Source organism: Rhinolophus sinicus, chromosome 13 (genome assembly GCF_057876585.1).
Source record: "Rhinolophus sinicus isolate RSI-liver-muscle chromosome 13, RSI-T2T, whole genome shotgun sequence".
NCBI classification, from domain to species: domain Eukaryota; kingdom Metazoa; phylum Chordata; class Mammalia; order Chiroptera; family Rhinolophidae; genus Rhinolophus; species Rhinolophus sinicus.
The window spans coordinates 60,213,166-60,228,831 of NC_142513.1; the positions used below are offsets into that span (position 1 = coordinate 60,213,166).

At 52.8% G+C, this 15,666-nt stretch overlaps 1 protein-coding gene across 2 annotated transcripts in view; it reads left to right on the forward strand.

Moving 5' to 3' along the window:
- Window positions 1–3,059: 3,059 nt before the first annotated feature.
- PDE8A (phosphodiesterase 8A) overlaps window positions 3,060–15,666 on the forward strand; it is a 108,502-nt gene continuing 95,895 nt past the window's right edge. Inside the window, exons 1-2 of one of the 2 annotated variants that reach the window (XM_019743466.3) lie at window positions 3,060–3,199; window positions 4,966–5,085. In XM_019743466.3, the coding sequence (XP_019599025.2) occupies window positions 5,060–5,085 (26 nt within the window). In that variant the 5' untranslated portion in view covers window positions 3,060–3,199; window positions 4,966–5,059. Of the gene's footprint in view, window positions 3,200–4,965; window positions 5,086–15,666 lie in introns of those variants that run through there. The other variant, XM_019743465.3, reaches the window with a different exon arrangement.

Genomic DNA, 15,666 nt, shown 5'->3' on the forward strand with positions numbered 1-15,666 from the left:
CTACATGGGCGAATGGCCACTAGCAAAGACTACGTTTTCCAGCCTCCCTTGAAGCGAGGTGTGTCCATGTGGCTAAGGTCTAGTCAGTGCAAGTCAAGTAGACGGCCTCTGGATTATGTCCTTCGAGAAGAGGTCAACAAACTTTTCCTTAAAGAGCCAGAAAGTAAATATTTTAGGGTTTGCTGGCCATATTATCTCCGTTGCAGATACCCAGCTTAGACAATACCTAAGCAAATGAGAGTGGCTATGTTCCAATAACACTGAGTTTACAGAAACAGGTGGCCAGCCCACAGGCTGTGGTTTGCTGACTTATTCCTTAGATGAAGGGGTTCATTCTTCATGTCCCCGGTCCATCTCACAGTTCTGCTCCATGCCAGTTGAAATACAACTGAGAAGGTGGGCCCACGTAGACTACGGAGCCAAGGGCAACAGCCTAGGTATTGGGCAGCCATGAGTTAGAAGGAGCCGGGGCCCCTAACGCCTTTTGGAGCAAGGCTGCCACCATAGTGCAGACCTTAGTGAGAGAGGACTCACGTCCACCTTGTTTATGGCATTATTTGGGATCTCTGCCAACGGCCCAGAAGAGCAAGACAGGTAGGCTTTGCCTCCTCCACGCGCGGTTCCTGATGAACAAACAGGAAAGGAGATATTGTTATCGGAATGCTACAGACTCTCTGAGATGTCAGTAAACACCGTGTGTCCGGTGACTGCATGTGCTGAAACCCAGGTGAGTGAGCTCGGTGCGGCTCCAGGAGCCACAGCGGGGGCTGCTTCTGTCACTGAGCTCCAACTGGCGGAGGACGCATTCTTCTACAAGCAAAGCTTGTCTGGTTTTCTTTCCACGAAAAAAGAAGCGTCGTACAGGGATGGGATGAGAAACTCATTTAATACATTAAAGATTGCTTTTATCTCCTGAAACCGACTTTCTCAGTAGGATTCTTTTCTACTTCTGGAGACATCACTTGCTTATATTCTAACCAAACTGTTTTTCTCAAAGCCACTGCCTCAATTAGAGGAGGAAAAAAAAACTGTATCAAAGCTTGGGACATGCCCTTATTGGCATGTCAGCAGCTCTTAGCCAGCTCATGGCCAAACGCTGAGGCTGGGACCAGGGTCATCAGTCGGAACAGAATCCAAGGGTGAGAAAGTCTGGTGGCTGGCTTTCAGATGGCTCGCCTACTGAAAAGTTTCCACCAAATAGCTTCGGACGGGAGGTACGAATGGACTCCTGTGTTACACCAGGACGGGCAGGGGAACAGCTGCAGGCGACAGAACCCAGGTACCTCATGGCTCCAGGACCCCTGCTTCTCAGTCCCTGCTTTTCATCGTGTTTGTGTCTTCCTACACAGGGACCTTCTACTGAGTTGGCTTTCTCCATAAAGCTGGGGTCATGGCCATCAGAAAACCATGGATTCCCATGGTACTTCACTTCCCTGATGGCTCGTTGGACAAAAACACGAATCACCAAGAGTGTTACTGATCCTTAGCACATGTGCCGTTCCCCAGGCCAATCCTTAAAACCTGGGAGGTGGGATGTGATGATTCGTCCACTCTGGTTCTTTTGTCCATTCCTCGAGCAATCCCTGAGACCGGGAGGCAGAAGGTGGCAGCTCCTCTTTGGACAGCGTGATTGGAGGGGGAGTGATGAGCAGGTCCCCAAAAGAATGGGGCTGTTGTCCCCTGAAGAAAGGCAGCTATTCTTCCCATATAGTTACAAAGACTTGCAATGGTAGCACATCTTTAAAAGCATGAGGTAACAGAAATAATGGAACTTTTGAACTAACTTAAAGAAAAGGGACTAATATTTTCTGAATGCTGACTGCGGGACAAGTTCTTTCCATGCACTATTCTGTGTAATCCTTGGGGAAAAAAAACCCAACACTCTAAGGTGGGTGTTATCCCCATTTTACAGAGGAGGAAACTGCGATGTCGAGAAGCGACATAACTTGCTGCAGGACACGTGGCTCAATGGCTGAGGCAGATTTTGAACCCAGTTCTGTTTAATTTTAATCCCAGACTCTAAACCATTATAATACATTGGCTTCCTCATTAATCTACCCAATGAACAGACACATGTATAAAATACTTTAAAGTAAATTATTCTTATTCTGATGAATGGTATTGGGCCTCTGTGGTGGTTTTAAAGATGGCTGCAAATTCTGTAATGCTCCTCCCATCGAGAACCCCGCCCAGGTCCCCTCTGCTCTCACCTGGGCAGGCTTGTTACCACTGTGACCAATCGAGTCCGGTGGGAATGATGCTATGCGGCTTCTCAGTCAGTTTGGGCTGCGGTAACACAATGCCATGGACGAGGTGGCTTGAACAACGTTTATTTCTCACAGTTCTGGAGGCTGGGAGGTCCAAGAGCAGGGTGCTGGCAGCGTAGGTGTCCGGTGGAGGCCCTCTTCCTTGTGTGCAGACGGTCCCCTTTACGTGGCAGGGAGAGAGCAATACCATCGCCGTGGGGATTAGGCCTTCAACCTATGAATTTTGGGGAGACACATGCATTCAGACCACAGCACTGTGTCCTAAAAGGCCATGTGGCTTTGGCCTTGTTCATGGGGATACCCACTCTTGGCACCCTGATCCACAGTGTAGAGGTCTCTGTACCCTGAGGCAGCCGTGTTGTAAAGAAGCCCAAGCCAGTGGAGTGGTAACAGGTAGAGTTGTGTCCAGTCTTGAAGTCATTCCGGCCAAAATGCTAATATGAGTGAAGAAGCCTCTAGGTGGTTCCCGCCCCAGCCGTTCTAGTGTTTCCAGCCTCAACATGGAGCAGAGACAGGCCAGACCGAGGGTTCCCCATACAATAGACGGTGGTTGTTTGATGCCACTAGGTTTGCAACGGTTAATTACACAGCAATGGATACCTGAAGCAGCTCGGGGGTAGGAATCAAAGATGTCTGCTTATGGAGCATTTGGAAGCAGATAAAACTGAGGATTGTCTTGTATCAATAAAGTAGCAAAGTAGTGATTCTTCCCAACAGGGGAGCTGTTGCAAACATGCCGACAGCTTCAGGCTGCGATTTCCCTTCGTCCACCAGGTGGGGTGGAGGCACTGGCTGCTGCCTCCGAGCAGTTCCCCAGACGCCGTGGCAATGGGTCCCAGTGCCGCAGGACTATGGATGACCCACCCCAGCCTGGAGCCCCAGCTGCAGAGGGCAGAACCCCAAGATGTCAGAGGAGATCAGAGCCTCCGAAGGTAGGTAGGACCTGAAAACAAAATTCTGCTGGCAGGACCTCGCATCCCACGGCAGGAGTCCCTCTCCTGTAATGGGAGCCCCTTCAATACAGATTCCGAGCTGTGTGCTGGAAGGAGAAGGAAGACAGAGTGGGTCTTTGGGAGCAGCAATGAGGGAGAAGGAGAGATTTTTACCCAGGAAGGGAAAGGGCAGGGAAGAGTGGGGAGAGTCCTGTGCCCTGATTCTAGGCGGTGTCCAGGACGTGACAAGGCCTTGGAGGGAATGGCTACCAGGTGCTCTCAGGGAGGGGGGCCGTAGGCACAGAGCTCACATCCCTCCCCCATAATCCTCCCACCCCAAGGGGCTCCCCACAGCAGCCAGGCCCCCCAAACCAGAGGAAGCACAAGGCTGGGATGGTGAATAGGCTTGTAGCCCTGGTGTGACCAAATGGGCCAGCAGCCCGAGGCTTCAGTGCCTGAGACCCTGAGACCTTGACCAAACTTTGGGGTTGGAGGAGGGCAGTTCAGTGATATGCCTGAGACCGAATCTCTTGCCAGCTCACTGGGATAGTGGCTTGGAGTCAGGTTTAAATTGAATTACGAAAAAATAAAGGACTATGCCAAACCACTACAGCTTCGCAATCCCCTAGCGGTCGCTAACCACACCGCTCACTCTCATCCACCAGGGTGACCAACAAGCGGTGACCAACACAGAAAGCATCATGTGACCGGGAGTCAGGGTTTTATGTGCACCCGCCCCCCCAGGAGTGGGTGCCCCCGTTATGCTCTCCTGACAGAGAGCTCCCGAGGCCTCCATCCGAGGTCCTGCTAGAACACGCTGTCAGGATGATTCTTGACCAGAGGAGGTGGGAAAGCAGGGCCCAGTTCTAGAAGGAAGGGAGGGGGCTACAGTGCCCAGTGGCGGGCACGTGGCACAGGGTGGGACATCCTTTCACAAAGGGGCCCATTACCCACAAGGCAGCCGTGGGCAGGGCTGGCGCATCTTCAGCTCCGCTAGGACCAGGCAGGGTACCTTCCTGCAGTCCGGCTGCCTTCCCAGCCTGTTAGCCGTGCACACCAGGCCTCTGCATGATGGGATGGACGGGCTCAGCCCTGGACAGCGGCTGAGCGGTGGGAGGGCAGCGGGGTGGTTAGGAGGTAGCTGGCTCTCAGACAGTGCCAACTGCTCCTCATGGCTCAGGAGGACAGTGTGACCTAAGCCCTGATGACCCCCTCATGTCATTGGGAGCCCCTCCCCATCCCAGCTCCAGCCCCACTGGGCTGCATCCAGTCCCTTGGAGTCATGCTCTCCCCTGCCCAGTGGCTCCCCTATAGGCTGCTTCGTATACTGGGACACTCCCTTTAGTCACTTGGTCCATCCTCATCTGTCTCCGGCAGGAAGCCCCCCGAGTACTCAGCTCTGGATTGGGCGTCTGCTCTAGGCCCCCTGTAACATCCCGATTTCCTCTCTTGGCCCTTGTCATACCTGTTACACAGGATTGTTTAATGGTCTGTCCCGTAGGCTAGTCTGGAAGCTCGTGGACATAGGAGCTGTGTCCATTTTGTCTGCGTTGGGGGTGTCTTCTGTACCTCATGTCTGACGAGGGAGGAAGGAAAGGGAAAAGGAGGGGAAGGTTGGTGCCCTCTCTTTGACTTCCCCATGGTCTTGAGACTTCCTTGCCTTGGAAGCTTTTCCGTAAGGAAACCCAGCCCCGGCCTGGATGGCAGTTTGGGGTTCAGGAGGCTGTGTCCCCCGCAGCCTGTGAAAGTCTTCTGTCTGGATTTAGGAGTAACGGGTGAGGACACCCAGGATGGCTGGAAGCTGCATCGCTGAAGGAAATTTTAACTGCAGCCAAGCAGAAAAGTAGAGGTGACAACTGAATGAAAACACTGCATCTGCGTTTGAGGTGAGATAAAAGAAACACACTGTATGACTTCCAAAAAGTGTCCTTAGGGGACGGGCCTTGTCCTTCTGGGGTGACCAACTCAGCAGGTTTGCCTGAGGCTCTCCTGGTTGTAAAACAGCAAGTCCCTCATTCTGGGCGGTCCCTCCGTCCTGGGCACACCAGGGGAGATGGTCACCTCACGTTCTCCATGTGGAGAGAAGCCAGCTTGGAACCATGAGGTAGGGCCACATGCTGACTGAGCTTCTAGCATGGCGCTGGCATGGGGACTTTGAGCGCTTCAGGTTGTCCTATGTCTGGATCCCCTGAGCCTGGCTCTCTGATGACTTCCTTCCGTGTTGTTTAAGCTTCTATTATGTGGGGGCTTTGTGTCCCAGCAGCTGCACTGCATCCAAACAATAGAGGACTAAAGCCTTGACAGTTGCTGGGGTTGTTGGAGACCAGTCTGTTGTGCTGCCAGTTGTGCACATCAAGGGGTTTGTCTTGAAAACGTCCAGTGTTTTCTATAGGGGCACCTCACCGGGAGGGGGGGCTGACGTCATGGTGAAGTCTCTACCCCCCACCTCACCAAAGGCTTCAGGGCTTCCTGTTCTTGGTTCCTTTGACAAAAAGCCATTTGAAAGTCTCTAGTTCTTAAAGGAACGGGGTGGCCTGACCCACCGTCCCTCCCGGCTAGTCAGCCACTCCTCGCCCACTTCCATACGCCCTGTGCAAAATCCATTCAGACACAGACATGATAATGAACCACAAAGAGGAAGGAGATTAAATCCTAGAAAAAGTTGCATAAGCCTAAGCCCTCGGGAGAGACCTGGCAGCAGCCCGTGTGGCATGCAGTAGCCTCGGAGGGGACACACTGCCGCAGGTACCTCTCCAGGGGCCACCTTGGGAGGGAACCTACTCCCATAGGTGTTGCATCAGACCTGAGTGGCCTTGTTTCTAACAAAGCATCGCTGTTCCTGGAAATACTGGCCTCAGGAGCGCCTGTGCTACCGTGTTTCCCCGAAAAGAAGACCGGGTCTTATATTAAAGTTTGCTCCAAAAGACGCGTTAGGGCTTATGTTCAGGGGATGTCATTCTGAAAACTCCTGCTGGGGCTCATTTTCCATTGAGGCTTATTTTCGGGGAAACACAGTATCTGGGTTTGTGGCTAAGACTGAGGGTGGGTTGTCAGGCCAGGGGTGAGGGCACAGGGCAGGGTTATGTACAGACATGAATTTCCAGAACCTGGGAGCCAGGCTCCCCCTTCTGGCCTGTACTGGAGGAATAATGGGGCCAAAGCACCCAGGACAAGTGGCATATATCAGGGGTTTTCTGAAGGGCATGCAGGCAAGCAGAGCTGGGCCGTCTCTCCCAGCCCAACCCTTGAAGAGAGGGCTTTGTTGTATCTCAGCCACTGCCTAGCTGTGCCTCAATTTCCTCTTCTGCCACGTGGGGAAATAGTAAAGCCTACTTCCTGGGTGTTGTGAGGGTTGGGTGCAAAAACTCAGTCCGAAGCCTAGTTTGGTGTGGCTAAGCTGGTAGTTGAGACCCAGGTTCTCTCACGCGGTGGCCGTCCAGCTGGTGGTCAGGGGGAGAAAGCCCTTTAGCATGCCTAAATAGTCCTGGTGAGTTAAAAATAAAAGCAGAGGAGGAAAAATGCTCACTGTAATGACAGGAGGGTTCTGTCTGTGGTCAGTCTCCGAGTGGGGATGAGATTCTTCTCCTTCTTTCTCGCCTATCTGAGGGTCCCTGCTTAGCTCTGGGATTGGGCTCCTTCCAGCAGCAGTCCCAGGCTCTGTCCCTTGGATGGCCGGCAACAAGGAGAATCTCTGAAGTTGCCACTGGGGTCCAGGACATCACCAAATGGACCCAAGTCTGCTCTTCTCCCAAAGGGAGGCCAGAAACTGCAGTCCCTGAGCTCCCTGCCGCCTTCACGTGGGCGCTGGCACGCTGCCACACTCCAGAAGGACGAGGGGCCTTTTGAACTTGCCCTTCTGGTCTTATGGCTCTGCTGGGAGCACAGTTGTCGGGTGGCCAACAAGCTGGCAGCACCACCACTGCCAAGCGTGTAATTATGTGCGGGGAGAGTCCTGCCCCCCTCAGACTGCTGTATCCTGCATGCGCCAGCGGCACAGCCACAGGGACAGGTTGCAGGGTGGGGGCTTGTCTGAGGTCACCTTCATCCAATCCCGCACTCTCCTGTGCCCAGAGAAATGGGGGTGAGTGGGAAGATGAATCATTTCTTAGCAGCATAACTGTTTAGCGCCGGTCTCCATCATTGTGTAAAGGGCTTGGCAAACGATTAATGGGAGAGAATGCAGCAGGCAGACCGGGGGGGCCGGGCTCTGCCACACACATGCCTGGTGGGACCTTGGGCAATTCCCCTCTTGCCCAGTCTCAGTTTTCTTCTTTGAAAAGAGAAGTTGAATCACAAACCATTAGAACTGAAAGGACAGGTGGCCTAGTATGTGAGGTGGAATGCCTTTGGCTGCAGGTATCAGAAGACCTGACCCAAAAGAGCTTAAAGAGCAGAAGTTTATTTCTCCACACGGCACAGAGTTCAGACGTCAGGTGGTTCCTGAGCGGGTGAATCCAGCAGCTCTGTCGTCAGCCTCGAGGCGGTGATGACACTGGTTCTTCCCATCTTCCCACTGTGCAGCCTCGCTTTTCACGGTGGTCTGGAAGCCCACCTGCAATCCCTCCGAGGTGTGGCTGTGTTAGCCAGGGACCAGGAAGCTGCTGTATACACCCCAGGAGCCCCCACACCTCACTGCCGCGCTGCTGGCGGTGCTGCTCCAATGCTCACCCCACGGCACTGCCGCCACCAACCCAGCCGCCAGTCAGCATGGCTTTCCCTCCTCCCTGCCTTCTAATCTCTAAAGGGCCTCCACTGGCCGAACCCTCTAGAAACCAGCTGGTCAGAGCAGCGGGAAGGGAGGGAATGGACTGAGGTCCCAACAGATCACATGTGGAACAGAACGTACGAGATGAAGACCAACGGCGTAGATTTCAGAGTCAGGGAGGCCTGGGTTTGTGTCGTTAGTCTGTGACCTTGAGGCAGTCGCCTCCCTTGTGTGAGCTTTAGTTTACTCATTGGTAAAATAGGAGCGATAACACACTTATCTCGGAGTTTTGCTGTGAAGGCTCACAGGGCAATTTTATAAAGAGCTTTCAGCAGAGCAGCCAGCAGCTTAGAAGGGACTCAGTTCCTAAACATGCCCTGCTCCTTCTTCTTACTTCAGGACCTGTGTGCTCAGTGCTTCCTCTTACCTCTGCCCGGAATGTTCTGTCCTATACTTCTTATCTCATTAATTCTGACTCATCCTCCTCGTCCAGCTAAGACATTTTTGGTTGCAAGAGACGAAAAACTAGGCCCAACGAGGCTTAAGCAAAAGCAGAAGGTATTGGTTGTTCCAGCTGAAAAGGCAAGCAGCGCTGTCTTCAGGCACGGCTCGATCAGGGGCTCAGCCAGTGACGCCAGCACGCATTAGCTGTGGGTTGGCTCAAGTGCCCACCTCTACCTCAGTTTCTGTGGCCAGGGAAGTGGCACAGGCTAAACGTCCCACCCAAATAATTTGAGCTGGTACTAGGGTGACTGGTTTCCCAGAGGAAAATCATGAACAGTGATAAGAAGAACAAATGGATGCTGGGTGTGAAAAACAGCTGTCCACTCATGTTTCAGCTCAGGGCACACTTCCTGGCACTCACTCCGCCCTGCCCAAGATTAAGTCATTTCCTACTGTGATACACACGCAGAGCTCCTTGGACGTCACAGCACTCATCAGCTTGTAATTATACTCTGGTGAAGTTGAATGATGCCTCTCTCCCGCCCCAGCTGAACGCCAGGGGCTATTTCTGTCATCGTGTCCTCAGTGTCCAGCCTGCTGCCTCCACATGCAACATGCAGTAGAGTCTGTACGTGAAGGGGTGACTCTGGGACCCTCGTTAGGGTGAGGCCCAGCCTGCTACCTTGACTTTTTCCAGCTGCACTGTCACTTAGGCCAGAACCTCACCCACCCCCTTTTCAAATCCTTCTCCCCCCTGCAAGTAGGCTTGGGGACACTTACACAGGACACACTCCCCAGAGACGAGAATGACAGTTTTCCCAGGGGACCTGGGCAGGCTGGGACCCAGAACTCTGGGCGGGTGACTCAGGCCAGCAGAAGTGAGTTGATGAATCAGGAGAGGAGGGTCGGCGGCTGGGGGGTGGGGGTGGTGGTTAGTTTGGATTAGAAGCTTTAAGAGGACTGATTCATGATGCCTGTGGCTGACCTAAAAGCCTAGGCCCGCAAGCTTTTGATAACCAGTGTCCCACTCTGCATCTCACCCTACATTCCCGGGAATGCAGCAGCCCTCAGTTGCTCTGGGGTATATCGTGTTTCACTTTCTGCTTCCCACACACCAGTGATGTTTGGCTCCTCAGTTTCCCGCATGTAACTCATTATTGCCAAAGCTGATTTTCATGGAAGCTATCGTACAGCAGAGATGCATTGGGCATCACACAGGACACAGTTTGCAACCTGGTTCTGCTGTCTGCGTTCTGTGTGACCTAGGACAAGTTAATTAAGCTCCCTGACCTCCACTCCCCTCCAGTAAAGTGAAGATAATAATGGCAACCTCACGGGGCGTTGGGGGAATTTAGACAGGGGCGTTTCTGTGCAGTGTGAGCTCCAGGTTTTACCTAAGCTTCGGCAGGATGGTGGAAGGAGTAGGAAGAGACATGTGCTTTGTGTGAGGAAGGAGAATGGAGAAGCCACAGGGCTCTGTTCTCTCTTTAGTTCTGCTCAGAGATGGGTGTGAGTCTTGAGTTCCCAAGAGAAAGTCTGTGGACAGAAGCTGGAAGGGCTCCTTGCCCAGCTCTGTAAACCCTGCAAGACACAGGGCACAAACATTGTGGCTTCAGGGCCTGGAGAGAACGTGAGACATCAGGTGTGTGCATTTGTCTGTGAGTGTGTGGGGCGCGGGGGAGGTTTGAGGATGTGTATGGTTTGCCTGGGACAGAGGGTTTCCCAGGATGCAGGCCTTCTAGTGTGAAAATCTGTAGAGTCTTGGGCAGATGGAGAGACGGCTGCCACCCTGTCGGGTGCCTTTTCCCATTGTGCTTGGAGCCCAGACGAGCCTTGACTCCAGGGCCTCAGCCTTCACAGCACCAGGAATCAGTGCCCAGGGCCCAGTGATAGGGCAATGGTGGGGTGATCACACTCCCTCACCTCAGACCCACCCTCCGACACTCCCAGAAGTAAGTGGCTGGCCCTGCAGGAGGCTGGAGGCCTGCGTTAGGAGAGAAGGGGAGAGCCAACCGAATGAGGGTGATAACTACCCTGGAGATCCCAGGTGAGGCCTGGGGAAGCCTGGCTTCCATATAATGGCCAACCCACTACCTGGCACTTAGTGTGACTTCTGTCATTGGATTGACTAAGCGGTCATACATCACCTACAGTATTACTTTTTTTTTTACTTTGAATCTAGCCATTTTAGAGAAATCTTTCATCTTAACGAATTGATTTTAAGTGTCTTGGAGATAACGCTATGTTACCTGCTATGGATGATACATTTTATCTCCAGGTCCATTATCTGTATTCTTAATTTCTAAGTCATGTCTCACTGCCCTTCTCAGAACATCTGGACAACGCTGGATAATAGCAGCAGTGGGGGCTGGCCCTACGTCTTATCTCTGATTCCATTAGTTACGCTCCTGTCAAGTGCTTCTTGGTTGGGAAACTCTTTAGAAGTATGCCCGCTGAATCCCAGCCCTGGGGAATGTTCCAGTGCATTCACTATTAAGTATGTAGAAAGCTCTTAACTGGAAATAAATATGCTTCATTGTATTAAAGAAGCATCCTTCTGTTTTTGAAAGTATCTCTAAAGGCTGGGTATTGGGCTTTATTAAGGCTTTGCAGGAGCCCTGGTTCCAAGAAATCTCAGTGTCTTTTGCTATAAAATGGGGGGCAGGGCAGAGAAGTGGGGGATAATAGTAACTACTTCATGGGACTGTTAGGAAGAATAAGTGAGCTCACACTCATGAAATATTTAGCAGAGAGCCTAACACTGTCAGGCTGGCAGGTGTCATCCCTGTCACAGGTCCCATCTCGGGCCTGTGTTGACACACTGCTCTCCTTCTCCAGACCAGGAGACCCTGTGTTTCCCCCCTGCTCCCCTGTGTCAAGGAGGGGTGACCAATAGCGATCCTGGCCGCCAGAAGCCAAACGCTCTTTTCAGGGGGCATTTGGCTGAGAGCTACAGGCTGGGGAGTCCAGAGGCTGGATAGGTTGGGATGAGGCCCCAAGGGAAGGGCCAAGAGCTAGAGGAGTCGGGAGTCTTGGCTCTACCCGATCCAGCTGTGTGACTGTCATGCAGGGTATCATGCGGGGTCTCAGCTCCCGCTCCCACATGGGAACACAGGACATGATGAGGGCAAAAAGGAGCACCCACGGAGCCATAGATAGGGGAGTCATACCACTATAATCTCACCGGTGGCTGGGTTGGAGACACACGAAGCAGGAGACATACAATCCCCAACCTGCCATCCGCTTCTCTGCCAACCAACCCCACTTGCTAACTACACAGTCTGCTCTTGCTAGCTCAGCCACCTTCTTCTTGCTAGCTTCGCATTTGCTGCTAGGTTAGCCACAGCAGTTATATTAGTGGCCAGTGGCTCATTGGTTACAGCTGACGGCCAACTAGCCACAGCTGATGGCCATTTACTACCGGAGCCAGCACCTTTCCACGTGAGGCCACTCCTGGCTCTATCCCCACAGAGACCTCAGCGCTTTGTTGGAAGAGGAGGAGCCTGAGACTGCAGGAGTTAATAAGGTCGTTTTGAGGAAGGGAGTCCACACTGGGCTGTGAATTCCGGGCTCCAGGTGAGCCACAAGTACCAAGGTCTGGAGCCAAATGAGGAGAGAAATGCAGGCGCACTCCTGAATTCTGGAGACAGAGGACAGTGTCCCAGGGGTTTCCTCTGGCACCATTCTCACCCCTAGGGGGTGCTGCTCCCTCCTCACAGTTCTGGCCTACGGGTCATCGCCCAGTCCCGCCCTTATCTGAGACAGGCTAGAAATTCAAATACACGTCACTAAAGGCTTAGGAGTACCAAGAGAAATAAAGATAAGGAGGCCCGCGAATCTGCAGGTGATCAACGGAAACTTGCATCTGGGGCTGGCTGGGTCCCCCTTATCCAGTGGAAGAGGGGGTGCCCAGGGAGTTTCTCCCTCCTTCCCTCCCGCCCTTCCTCCCTCTCTCTGTTTTCATTTCTTCTGATACCTTCTGCAGCTGGAGTGGGGATGGGGGTACATACCTTGAACCAAGCAATACAACTTTTAGGAGTTCACCCTACAGAAAAAGATGTATTCATAGATGTTCATTGCAGCCCTGTTTGTGATATTATAATAGGCATGTGTGTGTGTGCGTGTGTGTGTGTGTGTGTGTTATGTTTAACATAGAAACAGGTCTGGAAGCATATCGTCCAAACTGTTAACAATAGTTACCTCTACGGAAGGAAGGGAGTGGGGAAGGAAAAGAGACTTTCCTTTGCCTCTGCTCATGGTATATACTTCTGCTTACTTAGATATTTTTTTTTTTACTATTTCCCAGCACATATTCATGTGTAAATTATAGAATGTATAATTAAAAAATGACATGTTAAAAACAATGACATCTTACAAAGTTTTGAAAGTTAGAGGAATGGGCCTGATGAGGTCTGATGCCATAGGTTGGTGGGGGTGTTGATCTGCATGGTAATGGCAGCCCCCCCGCGGTTTGCAGCAGTCTGGGGACAGGCCTGGAGGATGTGGAATGGACCCAGGAGAAGGAGGTGAGCTAAGGTGCTAGGACTCAGTAGTTATTCTAGGCATTTGACATCAGTTAGCCCATCTAATCCCTGTGAGGTCGCTATCATTAATCCTAGATTTATTAGACAAGGAGGAAAGCAGCTCAGAGAAGACAAATGCCAGGGCTGGGATTCCCTCAGGATGCAGGCGCTCCCCCACTTTGGGCTGCTTCCAGCCCAGTTCAGTGCGGAAGGCAAGGGAGGAGTAGAAAATTGGGCGCCAGGGGCAGGCACAGCCTTTGAATGCTGACCCCTAGGAGAAGGAAGTGAAGCCGGGAGGGAGGATGGCTGTTTAAAACAGCAGCTTAGGTAGAAGGGTGTGGAATCAGATGAAGTTTGGATTTTAAATGAACAAAGCTGTGCATTTTCATGTCCAGAGTGAACTGGTGAGGTGGGCTGTGAGGGCGACTGTGGTGGGGCTTGAGGCTGGGCCCACGCAGGCGTCTGTCCTCCGCGGTTTGACTCCTTTCCCAGCCACTGATCTCATCTTGCCTGAGTCCTGGGAGTAACAACTGCAGCCAACATTCACTTACAACTCTGAGCCTACTGGGGGTCAAGCGGCTCCGCGTGAGGGTCCCCAACCCAGCGGGAGTGGGTGGGTTGGGTGGGGTATGTTTTGCATGCAGAGAGCTTCCAGGTGCCCCCATGGTTGGCATGGTGGGGGTGCCTCCCCTAAGGCGGGTGGCACATGGATTACTTTTGTCATTGTGAGCTCTTCGTGTCCACTGTCCCTGAGGTCTGAGGAGACTAGTTTCACAGGGTAGAGGAGTGTTCAGGGGCCTCAAAGTGCAGGTTTTGGCCAGGGAAGAGGGCAGGTTGAGGTTGATATGGGGGAGGGGGGGTTGACTTCCTGGAGTGTCCCAGGCTGAGTCCCTGGGCAGGAAAAGCATGTGTGAGGGTTTGCTCTCTGTGACCCCAGAAGCAGATAGGTGACATCTACCTTTCCTGTCTGCTGAATCATTCTTAGCCTTAGGACTCTGTCTAGGGCCCCCAAACTGCAGAGCTGGAAACCAGTCAATGATGCTACCATGTCTCCCCAAAAATAAGACCCAGCCGGACCATCAGCTCTAATGCATCTTTTGGAGCAAAAATTAATGTAAGACCCGATCTTATTTTACTATAATATAAGACTGGGTCTTATATATTACTTTTTGCTCCAAAAGAGGCATTAGAGCTGACGGTCCGGCTGGATCTTATTTTTGGGGAAACACGGTATCCCACAATTCTCTGGGAACAGAAAGGGAAAGTGATTACCTAGGAATGGCACAGGGGCAGCCCAGGGGCCAGCCAGGACAGGGAAAAGCACCCCCCCAACCCCCTGATCAGGGGAGGACCTGATCTCCCCCACCCTGGCCTCAGGGGAGGACCCAGAGGGTTGAAGTAGTCTGGAGCCCCAGGGGAGGTAAGGCCAGCAGGCCATCAAGGCCAGGCTTCACTGCGAGGTGAGGAGGGGAGGACAGAGGGCTCATGGCAGACTTTCAAAGCGTTTTCTTCATGAATTACTCTTTATTTAAAAGGGTCTGGATTCTGCCTGGAAAAATTACTTTCTAAAATCTGCAAAACAAAGTTAGAAAACATTCCACAATTTAGGTGGAATAACGGGTGATAGTAAAAACCTTTTCCTGCATTTTTAAAGACATTTTCATCGACCCGGTGGTACTTTTATAGGGGAGGGAGGCATAAATATTATTGTTTAAAGTGCTTAAATTTGATGATGACGGAGTCACGTGCCGGTCGGTGGTTCGGGCTCCGCTAGTAAAGAGGGCGAATAGTACAAGCTGTTCTCGGATTACCGGCCTTTCTGTTCCGCTGCTGTTCAGGAATCTCCTGGTGTGCACTTAGGGCTGGAAGATCATGGCTGGAGGCTGGGGCTGCGGATCTTAGGGTACCTGGAGCCCCAGCTGCAGCAGGGCGCCTGAGCTGTACTGCAGTTCCAGCGCCGCAGCAGGGACTCCAGTCTGGAGCACATCTCCGGGTCTTGACAGCAGCCGGGTCCAATGCGGAGCGGCGGCACCTCTGGGTCGCTCTAGGGCCGGGTTAGGAAAGGTGTGGACCGCGGGAGAGAAAAGGAAGGGATCCGCCGCGCTAGGGTCTCCGCAGACTTGCAGTCTCAGGCAGGGTGGGAGTGGGGGCGGATCCGAGATGGACCGTTCCCGGGTAGTGATGGATTCCCAGGGGCGCTGTCCTCAAGATGCTGGGCAGAGCCAGCCCTACAGAGAGGTTAAGTGACTGGTCCAGGGTCACACAGCGAGCTGGTGGAGGGAGGGGTGAATGGTGGTGCAGTCTGTAGTCTTCACTGCTTTCTCCCTGTAAGGCAGACGCCTGGTTCTTCTCGCCCAAGTAAGGAGCCTTTGGGGTTTCGGGCGCCCGAGGGCTACCAGTCCTTTGGTTAAAATGAAAAGAAGGCGGTACCCCAACCTGCCACAAAATGTAGCTTCTTTGCATCGTCGTTTCCCCATAGCAGCTGCAGCCAGGCGTGGTGCTCCAGGTCTCGGCTCGCAGCATAGCGCGCGCAGTGTGGCCCCGACAGTGATGCCCAGACCCCATCTGCGCGGGACCCGGCGTGTGGGCGCCCTTCTGACCCTCTCACCGTCACCCCAATCGGGGATCCTTCCAACGGCCTCCAACGGCTGAGATAGTGGCCTGACCCAGGTCACGCAGCTGCTAACGTAAGGAGCAAGGATTAGAACCCGGTGGCCTTGTTCTGGTCTAAAGTGCCTGTGCTGCTTCGAAAGGCCAAAACGCAAAACAGTAGCGTTTGGAGTAAGGAAAGGTTT